This window comes from Panthera tigris, chromosome B3, assembly GCF_018350195.1.
Source record: "Panthera tigris isolate Pti1 chromosome B3, P.tigris_Pti1_mat1.1, whole genome shotgun sequence".
Classification (NCBI taxonomy): domain Eukaryota; kingdom Metazoa; phylum Chordata; class Mammalia; order Carnivora; family Felidae; genus Panthera; species Panthera tigris.
The window spans coordinates 48,282,006-48,302,208 of record NC_056665.1 but is presented as its reverse complement, the minus strand read 5'-3'; the positions used below and the strand labels follow the sequence as shown (position 1 = coordinate 48,302,208).

Here is a 20,203-nt window from a genome sequence, read left to right as displayed (position 1 = left end):
CCACACAGCAGCCCAGGGAGCCTAAAACACCAGTAAGGTCATGTCACACCTCTGCTCAGAGACTTCCAATGGCTCCCACCTCACCCAGAAGTTTTAGAAGCACCTAAGTTTTAGTGCTTACTAGACCTGCAAGGCCCTACACAAATCTACCCCTCTTTTACTTACGACCTCATTGCTATACTCTAGCATACTCTCACCACTCTGGCCACTTGGCCTCCTTGCCACAGCTTTCTCACCTTCACATTTGCTGTTCCCTCTGCCTGGATAACTCTTCCCTCAAATATCATCACGGTTTTCCTCTGTCACAATACAGGTAATACAGTTAAGAATAAAAAGTAATCACAGTAACATATGGTGTTTTAAAGTGAAAAAGTTCTTTGAATTTACTGTGGTTAAAGAGTAACAGCCAACATATATCAAGTTCTTACCATGTGCCAGATTCTATACCAAAGTGTTTTATATGACTTATCTCATTTAATCTTCACCACTCTGTACAAGGTAAGCACTATTACTATTTCCACTTTACTGATAAAGGAAACAACTTCTAAAAGTTATGGGGACCTGAGCAGCAAACCCAGGCAACTAATTTCAGAATGCATTATGACACATCACTAAAGTGAGCTTCCTCTTTGTGATTCTCATTATTTCTTGCTTTAAAACTTTTAAATATGTTTTTCTTTAAATGAAAGTTTTTATGCTGGACAGAGAAATTTTCTAACCATCTTAAAGAAAATTAATTTAGTAAAGTAGTATCTCACTGGTTCGAAATACATTACAGAAAAAAGTAACAGCTCACATGTTATGCTCTATAATTACAAATATAAAAAGTTGAAATGTCAGAAAATAATGTGTGCCATAGGAAGACTCAAGTATTTGACCAGCTATGATGAAGCTTAAGGTAATACTGAGACCTTTTTTTTTTTTTTTTTTTTTTTTTTTTTCAGCAGTAAGCCTCTATACAGAAGAAAGCTCTTTAGCATGTCTAGAGTAATATAAAGATTGGTCCACAAAGGATAAAGACAAGGAAAGACCATAAAGAAAAAGCACAGAGCAATTACAACTTCATTTTTGAGTTTCTACAAATCAATGTTCTACTGTTAAGTCCATCAACATGTAAAACAAAAATACTATCTTGAATGCTCCTACTGCCTTCAAACCTTCAGAAATGATTAGATAAATACCTTTCCATTTCTAATCAATTCAGTCAATATAGTTCACTTTTCAAATGCTTTAAAAAACATCAAAACATCCTAAAATTAAATCATTGCAATTACTGCACAACTTTGAAAGTACACTAAAAACCACTGAATTGTATGCTAATGCAGGTAAATTTAGTGGTATGTAAATTATCTCATTACAACAGTTTAGGGGCACGTGGGTGGCTCAGTCAGTTAAGCATCCGACTTCATCTCAGGTCATGATCTCACAGTTCATGAGCCTGCTTTGGATTCTGCATCTCCCTCTCTCTCTCTACTCTCTCTCTGCTCACACTGTGTCTCTCAAAAAATAAACATTTAAAAAATTAGAATGTACATAAAAAATGTTCACTAAATTACTCATAAAATTAATTCTAAACAGGAAATTAAATACTTTATACACAAAACTGGACACAAAATGGCCATTTTAGAAGATGTGGAGAAAATGGAACCCTTAGGCATTGTTGGTGGGAATGCAAACTGGTGCAGCCACTGTGGAAAACAGTTATGGAGGTTCCTCAAAAAGCTAAAAATAAAACTACCCTACACTCCACCAATCACACTATTTATCCAAAGAATATAAAAACACTAAATCAAAGAGATGCATGCATCCCTATGTTTACAGCAGCATTATCTACAGTAGCCATGATATGGAAGCAGCCCAAGAGTCCATCGACTAATGAATAGGTAAAGAAGATGTGGTGTATATATACGATGGAATATTATTCAGCCATAAAAAAGAATGAAATCTTGCCATGTGCAATGACATGGATAGAGCTAGAGAGTATAACACTTACTAGTGAAATAAGTCAGAGAAAGACAAATGTCCTATGATTTCATTCATATATGGAATTTAAGAAACAAATGAGCAAAGGTTAAAAAAGAGAAAGAGAGAGACAAACCAAGAAATGGACTCTTGAGAACAAACTGATGGTTACCAGGGGGGAGGTGGGTGAGGGGATGGGTTAAACAGGTGATGGGGAGTAAGGAGCGCACTTGTGATGAGAACTGGGTGATGTATGGAATTGTTCAACCACGTATTTTACATCTGAAACTATTATATTGTATGTTAACGAGCTAGAATTAAAATAAAAACGTTAAACAAAAACATGGCCATTTTCCCTTTAGATCTTTATAATTTAAAGTACCTTATCATTTACATGTAACTTTTAGGTTCTCAAATTTAGCGTTACAACATATTGGTGAAGCATGTTACAAGTAATTGGTTACTAAATAATAAAGTACCAAAGTCAGTGAAAGGTATACTTGTAAACAACATAAGGTTGTCTTGATTTTTTTTCCCCCAGCTTTTAGAAACCTTTTATTTTCCATCAACCTTATTTCTTTGTGGAAGAGCAGCTTAAGACCACTCAGTAGTTGTTCACACACATTCAGTGGCCTGAGCAGTGGAAGCTGCAGCCCTGTCTTCCGTGGTGGGCAAGTGTTCCAGTCTTCAGTAGGGAACTGCTAACGGAGCACAGAGGGCATCTGCACACCTTTAGACCAGTCTGCGACTTCAGGTTGAGTAGCAGTCAACTCAGGAGCTGGAGCAGTCCATTCACCCTGAAATTCCTCCTTTGTCATAACATTTTCAGCAGTGGCCTGCTCTTCCTTTTCAATCTCTTCAGGATCTCTGTAGAAGAAGAAATCAGTCATGACCTCCCATGGGTGTTCACAGGAAATGGTGCCATGCACGCATGGAAATTCTGGGGCCAGCGTCCACCACCCCAGACACAGTGAGTGGGTTCCTTTCTTGTTGCAAGGGATGACAATATCCATGTAGCAAAGAGGAGAGTCTGTGTCACACAGAGCAATGGTAGGCAGGTTAACATAAGACGTTTCACTCAGAGGCTGGTGGTCAACCCTGGAATCAATAACCACCAGAAGTCTTGGTTGCAGAAGGATACCTGGATCTGGCTAGTGAAGGTTCCAGGAGTGAAGTGGCCAGCAACAGAATTGGCTCCAGGGGTGGCAGCAAACTTCAGCACAGCTAACTGGCCAGTATTCCTGGATGACAGAGCACTGACATCAGTGGGGTTTTCAAAGGCAACAATGGCAGGAGTGCCTACAGAAGCTTCTCCCAAGTTCTCTTCAGATTTATGATATAGATGTCATCATTTTTCCTTTTGGAAAGTCAAGGTTGGTGCCACTTAAGTGGGTACCTGCTACAAGGAATTTCAATTTGTAAGTCAAGGTTGGAATTTGGAAGTTCAATTTGGAAGTCAAGGTTGGGGCCACTTAAGTGGGTTCCTGCTACAAGGAATTTCAGGGCATCTTCCTCCTTCATTTGCAGACTATCAAGGGCTCTGGACATCATGGAAGCTTTTTTTAAAGTTATGAGGGGAACCCAGAACACTGGTTGGACCCCTCTCTGGGCAGCACAGAAAGGCAGTTGTTCTGGTTTTTTAATCTACTGTAACAGTCTCTTTTAACTGGTGTATTTTGAACATGCACAGTTGAAGTGATTATTGATACAGTTGGATTAATATGTACCATATTTTAATGATTTACTATTCATTGCTCTTTTTCTTTGTTTTTTATTTTTTTGTCTTCTCTATTTCTGACTTCTCTGGTTTTATGTGAACACCTTATATGATTCTATTTTCTTTACTCTTTTGGCATGTCAATTACACTTCCTTTCAAAATCTTTTTAGTGGTTTGCAATATACTTTTATGACTAATCCAAGTACACTTTGAAAACACTATACCACTTTAGTTACTACAAGTACTTTCTAAAACTATTCCCAATTCCTCTCTCCTGTTCCTTATGACATTGTTGTCATTCATTTATTCATAAGGTATAATCACCAAATACATTATTTTGAACAAACTATTATCTGTTAGATCGATTAAATGTAAGAAAAATGAAAGCTTCTATCTTCATTTATTCCTTTTCACTCCTTTATGTAGATCTAAATCTTTGACCTATATCATTTTCTCTTCCTTTGAAGAACTTGTAACATCTCTTGCAAAGCAGGTCTACTAGTTACATATTCCCTCAATTTTGGTTTGTCTGAAAAAGATCTTATTTCTCCTTTACTTCTGAAGGATACAGACACAGAATTCACCAGATACAAAGTTGGTGGTTTTCTTCTTTTAACTCTAAATACTTTACTCTCTCCTTGCTTGCTTGATTTCTGAAGAGAAGTCTGATAAAATTCTTATCCTTGTTCCTCTATAAGTAAGGTGGTTATTTCTCTCTGGCTTCTTTCAAGATTTTATCTTTGTCTTTAATTTTCTGCAGACTGAATGCAATGTACCTAGGGATAGATTTTTGTTGTTTATTCTGCTTAGTATCTCTGAGCTTCCTGGATCTGTAGTTTAGGGTCTTTAATTTTTGGAAAATTCTCACCCATTATACTTCAAACACTTCTGGTTTCTTTCTCTCTTCTCCTTCTGATATCCCAATTGTGCTTATGATACACCTTTTGTAATTGTCCCACAGTTCTTGGATACTCTGTTCCATCTTTTTCACTTCTTTTCTCGGTGCATTTTAGTTGTGGGAGTTTCTATCGATGTATCTTCATGTTCACTGATTCTTTCCTCAGTTATGGCCAGTCTACTGTATAGGCCCAATGAAGGCATTCTTCATTTGTTACAGTGTTTTTGATTTCTGGCATTTCCTTTGGATTATTTCTTAGAGTTTCCATCTTTGTGCTCACATTACTTATCCATTCTTGCATGATGTCTACTTTTTCCATTAGAGCACTTAGCATATTAATCATAATTTTAAATCCATAGGATAATAATCCCCAAATCTGTGTCATATCTGAAACTGGTTTACCCCTTCAGATTGTGGGTTGTTTTTGTTTGTTTTTGTTTCTTTTTTGTTTTTATGTTTGTGTTTATTTTTGCCTTTGAGCATGCCTTGTAATCTTTTCTTGAAAGCCAGATATACTGTTGGAAGCAACTCTAGTCAACAGGCCTTTAGAGTAAAGTTTTGTATTTATCTACTAGGATTTGGGCTGTTTAACTGTTTGCTGTAGGTGTGGTGTCTAAAGCTAAAATTTTTTCTAATGTCCTTGCTTTTGTCTCCCATGTTCTCTTTGGGAATCCCTAAAGACTCTTTAAAAAAGGTGTGAGGCTTACTCTTGTTTTAGATGCAATCCTGTTATTATACAGGAGCCCTACTGACATGGTGGTAAAGCTGGAGAGAGGCATTCTATTGTCCTATAATTAGGTCTCAGTATTTTAGTGAGCCTATGTTGGATACTTCCCTTTCCCCGGGTCAAGAAAGCTTTGGTAAAGCCCCTGTTAGTTAGGCTCTAGTAAAATATTTTCCCTTGAAACAGGCCTGTTAAAAATAATAGAGAGCTCTGGGTATATTTCAAAATGACTACTTTTCTCCTCCTCCTTCCCTGACCCTTCCTATAAACTCCCCACCCACTGAAGCCCTCCCTCACTATGCAAGCAGTAAAAGATTTTTCTCTGATCCTCACAGGGAGAACCTGGTAGGTCTCCTGGAAAGTATGGGGATACCAGTCTAACACTGGGGCTCCTCTGTTTTCAACACCCAAGCTAGGCCACCCAGAGCCTCTAGCATTTAATCCATCAGTTAAGTTTAAAGTGTTCCTACCTATAGTGGCTTCAGTTGTGGGGCTCCTACTCCTGGGCTACTGCCACCCATCAGCTTTGATTCTCTATCTGCCAGTCTCCAGTTTTGCAAGCAGCAGTTTGCCCTGAATTTGCCTCAATTCTCTGACGCATCTAAGAAGAGCTGCTGATTCTGTTTGTTCAGCTTTTTTTCTTCTTGTGTTGACAGAAGTGAGGACTTCCAGCTCTTTATGTGTCATACCAAAAACGTTAAGTCAATATACTTTATAAGAGCTAAGGTAGGACTATCTCTGGAATATAACTCTTACTTATTTGCATTTTAATATGCTTTACACATAATCCTGGGTTTACCTAAGAGAGAATTATAAGACAATAATAAGCAGGTGACTATCATCCATCGTTAGTCAATAAAAGAGAGTGAAGACTGAGAACCACTATTGCAGTTTGGGATACAGAGGTCCACAAACTGCTGCCCAAGGGCCAAATCCTGCCAGCAATGGAACAAATCTAGCCATTCATTCATTTATATACTTGCATATGTATTGTCTGTAGCTACTTTCCTGATAACAATGCAGAGTAAAGTAGTTGCAACAGAAACCCTATGTCCTACAAAGCCAAAAATATTTACCATCTGGCCCTTCAAAGTAAGAGCTTGCTGGCCCTGGGTTATACATGTGATCTCTGCTATTTTGTATGTCTGTCTGTCTTTTCATTGTTGACCAGGCAGAGTGCAATGATGACCATGCACTATCTATTTTTAATGTTTATTCATGGAGTCATCCACCAATTCATTTAATATACAATTGCTGAGATTAAAGAATCAGTTTAGTGGACTTTTTTGGCAACACAGTGTAAATAATATTATAACAATTACACTCAAATACTATGAAAAATTAAAGGAGTTATTAACTCTACTTGGGGTACTCAAAGTTTGAAAGATTAAAATTTTGCCACAGAGGACTCTGGCTTACTACTGTTTATTAGAAGATATATCCTCTAAGCAAGTGATTCTCAAACTTCTGTATTAGAATCATCTGAAGGGCTAATAAAACAAAAGTTGCTGGTTACACCCCCAGAGTTTCTATTCCTGTAAATCTGAGGGAGCAGCCCCAAAATTTACATTTCTAACATGTTCCAAGGTGATACTAGTATGATGCTAATATAAAGAACGGTTGCTCTAACAAACCAAGTAGCCTCATATAAATACAATTTTAAAGCTAAAAGTGTACCTTATTTTTTAAATGTTTATTTATTTTTGAGAGAGAGAGAGAGACAGAGAGAGAGACAGAGAGTGAGCAGGGGAGGGGCAGAGAGAGAGGGAGACACAGAATCCAAAGCAGGATCCAGGCTGTGAGTTGTCAGCACAGAGCCGAACATGGGGCTCGAACCCATGAACTGCAAGATCATGACCTAAGCCAAAGTTGGGAAGCCTAATGACTGAGTGAGCCAGTTGCCTCTGAAAGGGTCTTTCAAAGATAAACTAGTTGTTGTACCTCTCTGAAATAAAGAGTATCAGACTAAAAAAAAAAACCAAAAAGTCTCTGACGTCAGATAAATAGAAAGGTCCAATAGACTATAACCTGTTTTATAAATGTGAAACACTTTGGGCCCTCAGAATTGCTCTCCTATTTTAGTTATTCCCTCGCTACTTCCCCAATAAATCCATCTTCCTCAGTTATTTGCCCTAACTCATAGGGTTCATTTGCCCTCTTCAGGCTGTGGCCATGACTCAACAAGTTACCCTAGCTTTGGGTCTTGGCTCCAGAGGTAAGTGGGTTAAATCCTCCACTAGAACCCAACTTTCAAGAAGTTATCTCCAGGTTAATGTTAAGGGGTTCTTCAAAATTCCAACTTCACCTGTTAGGAACGAGGCTGGAACACAAGTAGCTGATTAGCCCACAAAACCCTAACTAAAATACTACTGTATACTCATAAAAGATTACTAAACTATGTAGTAGTCATTTGCTCAGTATTTTAAAATTTTTTTAAAAGTTTATTTATTGAGAGAGAGAAAGAGAGCAGGAAAATGAGTGGGAAAGGGGCAGAGGGGGAAAGGATCCCAAGCAGGCTCTGTGCTGTCAGCGGAGTAATTCCACAAACCGGGAGATCGTGACCTGAGCCAAAATCAAGAGTCAGATGCTTAACCAACTGAGCCACCTAGTCGCCCCTGCTCAGTATTTTTAAAATGAAGGACACAATGGCTCTTACTTGGGAGGTATATTATTTTTTAATTTAGACATATACTGAAAAATATTTGATTAGTAGTACTGAAACACTAAATAAAAGATTACTTCAGTTTCACCAATGCAAATTAAAAAAAAAATCTATTGCTCTAAGTCCTCAATTGTGTAAAATGCAGCTTGAGTTTAATAACTTATTTGAGCAGAAAATTACCACATCAAATGTGTAAAATACAGAAACATTAATATGTAGAAAAAAATCAAGTGCCTCTAAGAATGTAGTAGACAAAAATAGTATTCACTAGTACCTACTGCTGAATGAGAAATAGATGCAAAAGGTGTTGCCCCTAGCTTCAAAGAACTTGCTGTTGATTAAACATCACAGGACAAAAATTAAAGTGATTACATGCTTAATTGTACAAACATCAATATACAGTGTGAGGTCAAGAAAAGGTCAACATGGACTAGAGTAGCTAAAGAATGTTTTATTGTATGATGATTTGAGCTAGTATGATGATTTGAGTTATGACTTTAAAAATGGTCAAAATGTGATTAAGTAGGATTTGGATACAGGCAAGTAGAGATTCCAGAAAAGATACAAAGCAGGAATAAAAGGAGGACCACAAAATATAAGGCAGACACTGAAGTGCTAGCCGGACAGAAGTTCAACGCCGAAGAGCAGAAAGAAATCAGGCTGGACTGACTGCATGGGGCCAAATTATACAGGCCTTTGAACCTGACAGCAATTTTTGGTATGATATGGTGGGCAACATGAAATTATTATAGGTTATTAGAAGGAGACTACACAGAAAAGGATATTTTTGAAGACTTATTTTGGCAGCAATATATAGCATAGTTCAGAGAGGGGAAAGGCCAGAGGCAGAGGCAACTATGGTGCCATTGTAACAATCCAGGAATGAGATGGTAAAGCACTGGACTGTGGCCCTGGCAGTGGAAATCTAGGGAGTAGAAGATAGGGAGAAATGTTAAGTGACCCTGTGAACTTGGCAATCTTAAAATATTGGGCATAACGATAAGAGAGAAAAATATGAAACCAATATTACTAGCCTGACAGAATGAAGAACAGGTGGCATCTACTACCCAAAGAGGTAAAATAGTTAGAAATGAAAGCAAACTGAGGTAGCAAACACTATGGCACAGAAGATTACTGTGAAAATGCCAAGTTTACAAAAACAGTGGTTGCTAGCTACCTGTACTCTAGCAAATGAATCAGTAGATGTGATTAGAGTTGTCTGATCAGTCCATCTATTTGTGACTTTATCAAACAAGTGAACAGAGAAAAAAATGGATGGTTGAGAAATAAGTGCCTGGATATTCACCATTAAAGGGCATCTAGAGGAAAGAAGCAGGAAAACTAAAATGTTAGTCAGAAGTAAGGTCCATGAAAACAAAGATCTTGCATCTTTGTCCATGGAATCCCCAATGCCTGGCAGAGTAGCTGACACAAAGGCAGCTCTCAAAAAGGAATGAATGATAATTCCCAAACTACAAAGGAATCATATTAAAAACTAGAGCTGAAGACACGATAAAAGATAAAGACTGAAAACAAAGGCCACTGAGTTGGCAAGAAGAACAGGAAGCCAGACTGCAAGAGTCAAAAAGGACAAGAGCAGAGAGAAGATCTAATGGAGTGAGGGTGGTGAGCTGATGGACAGACGGCAACCAAAGGGAAGAGCAGCAGGGTAGACAAAAAGCATTATTTTACTTGTTTGGGTATTTTTCTAAATCAAAAATTATACTTGCTCATTCAAGAAATTTTCAAGAATATATAAAGGCGGGGGGGGGAAGCATACATTTGTTCCACCATCTAAGTGCAAAACAGTTAACAGTTTTAAAATGTATGTTCACTTATTCCTCCAAATATATAAGTGGGCTTACAAATCAAACAACAGGATTATAAATGAGGGACTGAAGGGGAGGGAAAGGAGTAAGGAAAATAGTAAAACCAGGGATGAGACTAGCTAGCAATGGTTACCACGTTTCTTAAATCTTTTCTTAGTGGTCAAAAAAAACTGCATTTTTCTGCTTTATTTTTTATTATTAAGGATTTTTGCACTATTAACTGTTTATATTATTATTCTTATAAAATGAGTATTTGCATTCTTCATTCACTTACCTAATGACTTTTTTTCTTAGACTATGAATGAGCTCTTTAGGTCACTGAAAGATCAACTCTTTGTTTTACTGCAAAAACTTTTCTCCAAGGTTGTTTGCTGCTGCTTTAAGGAAGTCATAAGCATGTATAAAGTCACAGGAAAAGCAGCCTGTGGAAAAGAACAGTTTGATGATGCTGACAGAAAGGGTATGTATTAGAACAAATTCCCTAAATATATGAAAAGGGATGAATCCAAAGGGGAAAACAAATTTCATCTGATAATGGAAAAGTACACAGATACAGATGCTAAGACACAGGATCCAAAATACGAGCTAAGTGAGGTATACAGAGGATCCCACATATAGTTGTATTCTGATCCTCTTCACGAAGTGGCCATTATTCAAAGAGAGTCAACTCAGGGTACTAACAGAGCATTTCCTGGTCCTCTGCCCCAGTTCTCAACACGCCCATCCTTTCCTTCTCTATTATTACTTTATTTTTTTCTTCTACCTTTGCACATTAAAATTTAGATGAGAGAACTGTGATTGGTGGAAACCCCACTCCCCAGGTAAGCAAATTTTGACCTAAGCTATCTTCCCCTAATTATTCTCATTACTGGTAAGGTTTACTGCCATCAACAACTGTGACTCTAATTCCTGCTAGTGGGATATTAAGTTGTATTTGGATCAATAGTCCATCCCTTGATTTTTAAGGTCACCATCAGATGGTTATGGTCACCATCCTGAATTTTGCCAATAAGAGTATTATATCTTACTGAATCCCTCTGAATCTAACTCTCTATTTTTTAATTTAATTGATTATAGCACACCATCGCTGCATTTAACAAAATCTTACTTTTGTTAAATTCAATTAATGACGCATGCAACTACCACAAAGGGGTGAATGTTTTAAATGAGGAGTAGTGTCTTGTTACTTTTTAATCCTCCTGACTATATATAATATACATTAAAATAAAGGTATACTGTATTCAGTTTTCCTTAACCACCTGATTCTGTAAATTCAAGACTAGTTTTTGACCTTCTCACTTCTCTGAAAACTTGTATGTACAGAATTTGGCCAAACACTGGTTGTTAATATCTCCTGCTTCAGAAAAAGGAATCATGTATTTAATAATATCACAGTAACATTTTAGATCATAGACTGCTTACATACATATGCAATTAATAGATCTAATAACTGCAATCAAATTAGTGAAGTGATTCACTTAAATTAACTGAAGCATCTTGTTCAAATAGATTTCCCAGATTCCCAGAAGCACCAACTTTACTTCAAGCAAGAGGTCAATGAAGTGACACTCTTATCCAATTAAATTTTTAAAATTCCATATATACTGCAAAAACAATGGTAAGTACTTGGCTACCCCATATAAATATTTTACTGTCATAAATTATTTATTATGCAGTGACTGCTTTGTTTTAGGTATATATTCAGTCTCTGAATTCCTATGAACCTTACGTACTAGAAAATGAGAATGTTTCATTTAAATTCAGTAAAAATTCACTACATTGGGATCATCTCAGGTAAGGCCAGTCTAAATCACTGAAAAAAGTTAATTCACACAACTGAGATCATTGTTCCCCGAGAGTTGAGAAAAATTTCATGGAAACAATAGACATGAATCGAACCTTAAAGTTAGTAGACCCTTGTATCAGAAGAAAAAAGAAAGGTTTTTAAAGTAGCAGGTAAAGAGACCAGCACAGGCATACAAAGAGAAACACGATAATAAAAGCAAAGAAAAAGGGTTAGTGCAAACTGCAGTCACCACTTAACAGAGTAATCCCCTGTTCTCATCTTGTAGCTACTTGACAGTACAAGGTGATCAAAGTAGAAAAGCCACAGAAAAATAAAAAGAATACAAGTACAGAAAGAAAAACACAAACCCAAGTGCTCTCGATGCTTGGTTTGTATCTTAAAATGAGGCCTCATAAATTCCAACACCACAGCCCTAGAGACTCATACCCTCCCCCTCCAAGATAACCAATAGTTCACATTGATCCCCATGCTCTTGGTAGGTATCAGTAATCAATCAGATTTAGCATGTAAATTCAAATCAATTTGTTAATCCTGTGTTGGAATTAGTGTAAAGGTATCCTTTGCTATCTGAACCCTTGCTATCCAAGCTCAGACTATGAATGGGTTCAGGTAAGAAAAAAAAAAAAAAAAAAAAAAAAAAATTTTTTTTTTTTTTTTTTTTTTTTTTTTTAAGACAAAGCTATTTGGAAGAGATGGTATTTCACACCATATGGACTCTTGCCTTCCAAAATTCCAAGACATAACAGATTGGAATCTGTCACTCTGACCTCTCGCTCTATGAATTCAGAAACCAGAGACTCAAAGAGCAAGTAATATCTTCATGTTTTCAGTTTGTTTTAAGATATGAGGAATATAAAACCTCACCTCCCACACAACTTTTCATAATATATAGAGAAGCTATTGTAATAGATGTCTGAAAATGGTATTATGCATAATTAACCAAACCTCGTTGTCTTCTATTTCCTCTTATAAATAGGAGGTATTAGAGCCCACTATCAGAAAAAAGTAAATGTCTCAAGAAAGAAAAATTAAATGTTTTAAAGTTTTTATTCACATGGGTTAAGGTTAAGTGTTAACTCTCTTATTAATCTCATAGCCAGCGCACAGTGCATTAAGGCCTCAGAGCTTATTGTTCCTTATTTATTAACTTGCCCAGGACAGGAAGATCCTTCCTCCTTTTGGTCGATGCTGTTCATCTTTAACCTGAAGTCTTAGAATCCTCAATAAAGCAGAAGAGAAAGCAAGTAAATACACACAGGCTGATGGAAAAAGAGGCACTGGTTTAGTTTGGGCAGAGATATGGAGTAACCATCTTACTGTCTTGTTCTTTACACTTATAAAGAACACTGTCACAATAACACATTAAAAAGTCTACCCTAGGGGTGCCTGGGTGGCTCAGTTGGTTGAACCTCTGATTCTTGATCTCGGCTCAGGTCATGATCTTAAGCTTTTTAAGATCGAGACCTGTATCGGGCTCTGCACTGAGAGCGTGAAGCCTGCTTGGGATTCTCTCTCTCCCTCTCTCTCTGCCCCTGCCCCACTTGCACTGTCTCTCTCTCAAAATAAATAAATAAACATAAAAAAGTCTATGTTAGGTGAAGAGGAGAAGTAGTGAAGCTCCACCCTATACTAAATAATTCTGAAAACACACCTTTCTTATCTACATAACCAAACCACTACTGCCTTAAAATGTTACACTATTACTACAGGAAAAAGTTCCTATGTGAGGTGCTTTTAAGTACTGAGCACTTCTTTATAATTATAAGCAAAACAAAATGAGCACACAAATAGTCCCCATAGTGCAATCTCTCAATTAGTAAACTCCCCAACAACAGGGATTACTGCACAGACTTACATATTTCTGCACAATCAACAACGGCTCTTAGAATACTTTAAATGTAATACATGCTCAATAAATATTTGCAGACAGAATCTCACATAACAGAACTCTTGCATAAGGTAACAAAAAGTGAATAACACCTTCAGATAGTCCTGGGCTAACACCCAAGAAACACTGACAAATCCTAACAATTCGTCCATTGAAAATGTTCTGTTGATTGCCTATGATTAGTTAATTCTGTTAGTCTTTCACTGTGCTTATGGTATGTTTTATTATTCCTGTCAATATTAATTTAGTAACACAGTCATAGAAAGTTAAGCTAAAGGAACTTGCAAGGTCATCTAGTATAAACCTTTCATTTTACAGACAAGGAAATGAAGGTCTACTTTTCTCACAATCAACACTTTGGCACTTGTCACCTCTTTCCCTGGTTCCCTAACTAAATAAAAGAGACATTTTATTGCACTTTTTTGCTTAGGTTAACATTACAAGTGAAGGCACATTCCTCAAATGCCAGTCTCTAGCATAGTATGTTGTATATAGCAGGTACTCAGTCAGGTGAGTACTTACACACTGTTCTTGCTCAGTGTTCAAATTTCAGTAAATGACAATGCTCATTTTAATTATTTTCATTTGTACAATTTTTGTGTGCAACAATTGTCTTTCTAATATAAAAAGTGATCTGACACAAGTTTTTACTCAAAGCATTATCATTCATAACATAAAATACTTCTGTCTTTTCTACCACGGTGAAGCTCATTTTCCCCAATAATACCAAAACTAATAGTGAGGCAGAAACCAAATCAGTTTTGCACATAACATTCAAGACACATCCCCGTAGGGAGATCGAATTGGTAAATTATACACACACACACACACACACACACACACACACACACACACACCCATTACCTAAGAGCTAAACATTAGGCCAGGGGCTTGAAACTGCTTTACTTGCCTTCCTGGTCAATAGGGAAAACAATTTTATCAGTTTCAAATCACAGAGAACAAGGAACTGCCTTCTTTCTGAAGTCACAAACTGTTGGGATGCAACCATCACAGCTAGTCTCAATACAGGACAAGCCCCATGTTCAACCAACTATTCAATACTATATGAAAGCCAGGTAATGTACTAGTCAGTCTCTAATTTTAAAGCAAAATGAAGATCAAGGACTTAAGGTTACAGTAAACTCTAAAGTTATAAGCTTTATAGTAAATGTTTCCCACTGCAGTTGAAGGAACAACAACTATTCTCAGACAGAGCTCATAAATGCCCTGACCCAGAACCAAGGACAAAATGGAACTGCTGAGTTCTAGTACATGGGACAGAAATCAGGTCTAATATGGCTTTACCATGTAAACCTTGTGGATCATCATACTTTGCTCTCTGTAACTAATATATAAAAAAGTAAAACAAAACTGTCTAATTTGGGTTTAAATTGAATTTAGAAAACATCCAAAAGGTCCACATACATAATTTCACTTTGATTATAATTTTAAGTCTAAAATGCATGAGATTCCGAAGTCTGTATGACTTACCGGACTGAATAAAGACAAGAAACTCTGGCACCAACACTGCTTCCAAGGTGTGATAATTAATGAGAGGAATCCTATCTTTCCTGTCATTTAATTTGTCTGTTTCCAAGAAGTAGGTAGGACAATGACACATCTTAAGGACTGTTTAACAAATGGTTTGCAAGGTCTTACAAATAAATAAATAAAGGGTTATAAACAGGCTTATAAACAACTGATAACTAATTCTTTCAAAAATCCCTGAATTTGTTTCTTGAGTAAATACAGTATTAGAACATTCTCTACAGTAAAACATCGGGATTTCTTTCAAATTTCTAGATAAAGGTTTGCTGTTTATGTTACAGCCAAATTGCAAATGTTAATCACTCACACCCATGTAGGTATGATTATTCTCCTAACTAATGACAAACAGGCAGAAGAGATATCAAATGTAATTTTTTTCTATCCTATTTTTTTCACAAGAATTTTATTCTATCAGGGCTTCAAGTAAAACTGTTTTAAAATGGAAACTAAAGCAGTGTGTGTGTGGGGGGGGGGTATTTTTAACTAAACACAAATTCTCTTTTTTTCTTCTTTAAACTACGAAGATATTGGGGAGACAAGAGGAATGAAAAACTTGCTTTGGGTTTTTTTTTTGTTTTTTTTTAGGTATCCAAACAGGGGTGCAATGTTAATTTCAAGCAGTTTGCAGTGAGGTTAGCTGTGGCTGTTTTAGGTTGCCAGAACAGATTTTTATTTAGGAAAAAAACACAGGTTACTAGTTTCATTTTTTTAATGCAAAGTTTATATTAGAATCCTATTATTTAGAAAATAACATTTTCACAGCATATTCAGTAATAATACACATCTCTGTAAATACCTCTCCTCTCAAAGTAGTAAGTGATTTGGACCTTTGTCTATCGAGTGGGAATGAGGAAGGTCAAGAAGTGCCAGCTTATAAACTTGGGACTTAAGTGGATGATACTCTTAAATATATCAACAAATATTACAACACTATCAAGTTGGCAGTATCTTCATTTTCTAGAACTACCTTATTAACATTTTTTTAGAATTTTATTTCCAATTCTTATGAAATAATTTCTGATCTCATCAGGTACCATGATTTCAACTTTGAACACTTAACCTTTTTTTTCAAAGTCTCATTTAATGCTTAAAATTACAATGGACATACTTTCATCAAACAGCATTTTAGTTTAACAGAATAATTATGAACTGAAATAATAAATAACTCATTGTCCAACTAAGGACCTGCCTCACATATTATATGTATATTTGTTGAATAGGAAGGCAAGTACGGACTTGTTTGTGATCTGCAAGTTCAATAATTTAGAAACTGTGATCAACCTAAATGCAAAACCCATTTGATAATTTTAAAATGCCACATTTTGGCTTAATGTAATTTTAAATTCTCATTAGTAATGATACCAAAGGTTGATGTAGAAAGTAGTACAAAACTGATCTCTCAGAGCATTATCAAGTTATAAAGTAACTGATAAAAAGATATTGTTCCCTCAAAAAATGTGAAATGAGATACTTAAAGAATTGCAATCTTATCTATTAAAAATTGTTTTAATTTAGCACACTAGTTCTTAGAGGAGATGGTGGTGAAAAGGCTTTCACTTTTTTTAGTGTCTTTATTTTAGATAGTCACTTGATGAATAATACAAATCCAGCCTTGTGGGTCAGGGGATATGAGACTATATATTAACTATCTCCACTAATGCTGTTTATGACCCACTACTGTTGTTTGTTCCAAAGTTCTAAACGTAATCATTTTTGCAAATAGGATTTCTACGCTTGATAATTAAACACTAGTAAGTGTGGCATTACAATTTTAAAATAAAGATATGAAATTGTATACTTGGGGATGAAGGTGTTTGTTGCCCATTATTTTTTCTGAGCAAGTAGCAAAAAATGAAGTGCACTCTAGGATAAGTTTTTCTCACATTAGAGTCAGTGCAGTTAAGTTGTAATGAATGTGTAAATACAAATTATCAATGAAAGGATAATTAAATCACATGATTTACCAAAAAGAGCACTATCATTATTATTCAGTCAGTTGGCTATATAACTTCTATTTTAAAAATATAAAGTGGAGTTTCCTTTCCCCTACGGTTCTCATAATAAATTAAAATACATTACTAATTCAACTTTTAAAATATGCCTTTTGTAAAAGATTTTAGTTCTTTAATTTGGATGCCCCTTACCTTAAATGTAAAAACCAAGGGGCAAATACAATTCAATGATGATTTCAGAGACACTAAGTTACATTAAGTTAATAGGGGTTAAAACCCACTACTTTCTGGCAGGAGATTAACCATCTCTCCCTTTAAAGTTTTCAAAAGGGGGTGAGGGTATCCCTTAAGGAATAAAGGCTTCTCTCTCTGTCTCTCTGTCTCTCTCTCTCTCTCTCTCTCACACACACACACACACACACACACACACACACACACACGACAATCTTACTTCTCTGACCTATTCAAGCTGCCAAAACATGACTATCATCAAAGCCAAAAAATTCTACCTTAAAATATTTAAACTTCATTTTAAAATTAAAACTGAAAGCAAGATACTCAGCTGCCAACTACTGTGTAGTAAGAAACTATTAAAGCCTGCACTGACCTACTTCATATCAGCATCATGACAACATGGATGTATGCCAAGAAATAACAAAAATTACCATATAACAAACCTTAATTTTGTATTTAAAAATTGTGACTGTTTTTAAAATGCATAAATATTGTACTACAATGTGTTATGATGCATTTATTTTTAAATTGCAATAAAATGAAGGAGTTTTAATATTTTAGTAGTCATATTCAATGATGGACATGTGGTATTTCATTTTTAAAATCAGAGCTTGTTTTACACCACATTCTATTTTAAAACGTCTATTAAAAGCAATCTCTTAGACCAAAGTCCAAATATTGCTTTCCACTTTTAAAACAGTACTACATTTTTTAAAAATGTCAGTTAATGAAGAATCCTACAAAAATAATGCAAGTTCATGTTCAAAGAATATTTACAATGGCTCTAACAGAGGATAGACTTAACTCAATGTATTTAATTATTAAAAGATTGCCACCAGTCCGTCAGAGTTTAACCTAATGCTGAAATATTGTAAATTCTCATACAAGCAAGCAGAGAAATGGCAAAGGATATCTCACCTATGGTTTTTTTAAAAAAAGAAAAAGGCACGAAATGGCAAGACATTTTAAAATAAAACATCTTTTTAAATTAAAAAATCACTTTACAGTGTAAACTGCCACCTTAAAATATCATATACTAAAAAAGCCCTTTCTTCACAATCATGCAAATAAACTCCCTGGAAAGGAAATTTAATCTCAGAATAAAGAAGGCAAAAACATCCAGAAATAGCAGCTAAACCAACCGAAAGGAAGAGACACATTAGGTTTTGTGCTGCATATTAATATTCTTACGCACAATGTCTGTTTGGTGAAAATTCACAATACACTTCTTCCTCTCTGTATGACTGCAAAAAGGAGTAAACACATTTCACATTCCTGAGTCCTAAATTCATGCCACGATCATGCAACATGACTTAATTTCGTCCCATATTCCTCTTACACATAAATGAACACCACAAATAACTTGTTTATCTACACTCACAATTGAGGGGGTAAAAGCATTTTGGGGGGGGGGGGATATGGAGACCAGAGGTGATGCAAAGTCCCCACACCTCCAGAGGTCCTATAAAAATGCACCCGACTCTGGATACCCACATTCAATGAATGCTTCAGCCTCTTCCTCCGCCCGCCGCCCCCCACCCCGTTTGCAGCAGAAATGTGCCTGGGCTTTTTTACCCCGGCGATGGAGGATCCTCTTACCAGATGGAGTTCTTGATCTTGTGTTGCAGCGCGCTGGCCTCTGTCCCTGGCAGCCCAGGCACAAGGGCTGGCAGAGCCACCCCCGAGTTGGGGGCGCTGGGGGGAAGCTGCTGATGGGCATCAGGCTGCTGTGGTGGCGGCTGTTGTTGTTCCTCTGCCATCGCTGCTGGAGGGGTGGGAGGGAGGGAGGGAAGATGGGGGCTCGGGGAAGGGTGAGGGAAGAGACGGGGAGGGGAGGACGAAGGGGGAGAGGAGGAGGAGGGGGGAGGGGAAGAGGAGGAGGAGGAGGAAGGAAGCTGAATAAGCTAGGCCTTTACCCCAGGGCTCGAGTGAGTCGCTTTCGCCTGCCGCCTGGGGGACATCACCGGGGAGACCGAGCGGCTCCTCACGGCAGGGACGCTTCACCGCGGGAGAGGCATGGCGGCGCCCCTCAGCCCCCCGCCGCCGCCGCCTCCTCCCGTCAGCGGCCGGGGCTGAGGGGGATGAGAAGGGGACGTCTGAAGACGAGGTGGGGGTGGGGGGGCCAAGGCTCCCCCAAATCCGAGAACGATTGCTCAGGGACTCCGCGGCCCGGCCTTCCTTTCTTGCCCCGGGGGCTTTCTACTCCGGGGGCCCACGCTGCTGCAGCCCCAGGCTCGGCTCCACGCCACTCCCCACGCCGCCGCCGCCGCCGCTCGCTCCCGGCCCCGCCGCCACAGCGGCCGCCGCTGCCCAGCCAGCCCAGGAGGCAGCCTAGTGCGCGCAGCCGCACTGCGGCCCGGCGCAGACGGCTAAACACCTACCGCTCCGCCGGGGGAGGGGGGGGGGCGTGGACCAGCGTGTGCGGGTTACGGGCGCGGGCGCGGGCGCAGGGGACCGGGAGGGGGGCGCACGGGTGCGCAGGGCAGGCGCGGGCCAGCTCGGCCTGGAACGCGCGCCGCCCGGGCAGAGGAGGGGACTGGCCAAGCTGGTGGAGGAGAGCAGGAAAACGTGGGGGAGGTGCTGGCGAGAGAAAGAGAACTTGCGTGAGGACGAGGAGGAGGAGAAACCAAATATAATATTTGGCGTGGAAATGGGATTCTGTTTTTTTTTTCCCCTTGCATCTTCAAATCAAGAAAAGTGAAATTAATCAACATTATTCCCTCTGCCCTCGACGAGTGATTATTGCTTCTCCCTGGGTAAGCGAAGAGAATTGAAGCAGGTAAGAAGATAAGCTGACTTTTCCAAAGCCCCCAAAGAAGAACACCCGTTGGAATTAACCACCCTTTAGGTAATTCAGTCTTGAACGGAAATCGCAAGTCAGGAGCTGGGTTGAGTGCTTCTCAGTCGGGCATTCAAAGCCCTCCAAATCTGGCCCCACTTTAGTTATCCAATCATAGCTGCCTCCATCCCCCTGCAAGAAC

General features: G+C 38.0%; 1 protein-coding gene and 1 pseudogene across 3 annotated transcripts in view; both read right to left on the bottom strand.

The window, feature by feature from the left end:
• The window catches only part of RFX7 (regulatory factor X7), a 133,622-nt gene extending 114,049 nt beyond the window's left edge, over nt 1-19,573 (bottom strand). The window contains exons 1-2 of one of the 3 annotated variants that reach the window (XM_042988797.1): nt 19,139-19,573; nt 18,822-18,987 (exon numbers count right to left, since the gene is read on the bottom strand). In XM_042988797.1, coding sequence (XP_042844731.1) covers nt 18,822-18,982 — 161 coding nt within the window. In that variant the 5' untranslated portion in view covers nt 18,983-18,987; nt 19,139-19,573. Of the gene's footprint in view, nt 1-18,821; nt 18,988-19,138 lie in introns of those variants that run through there. The other 2 variants (XM_042988796.1, XM_042988798.1) reach the window with 2 other exon arrangements.
• LOC107179604 lies at nt 2,180-6,961 on the bottom strand (annotated as a pseudogene).
• Nucleotides 19,574-20,203: the final 630 nt, after the last annotated feature.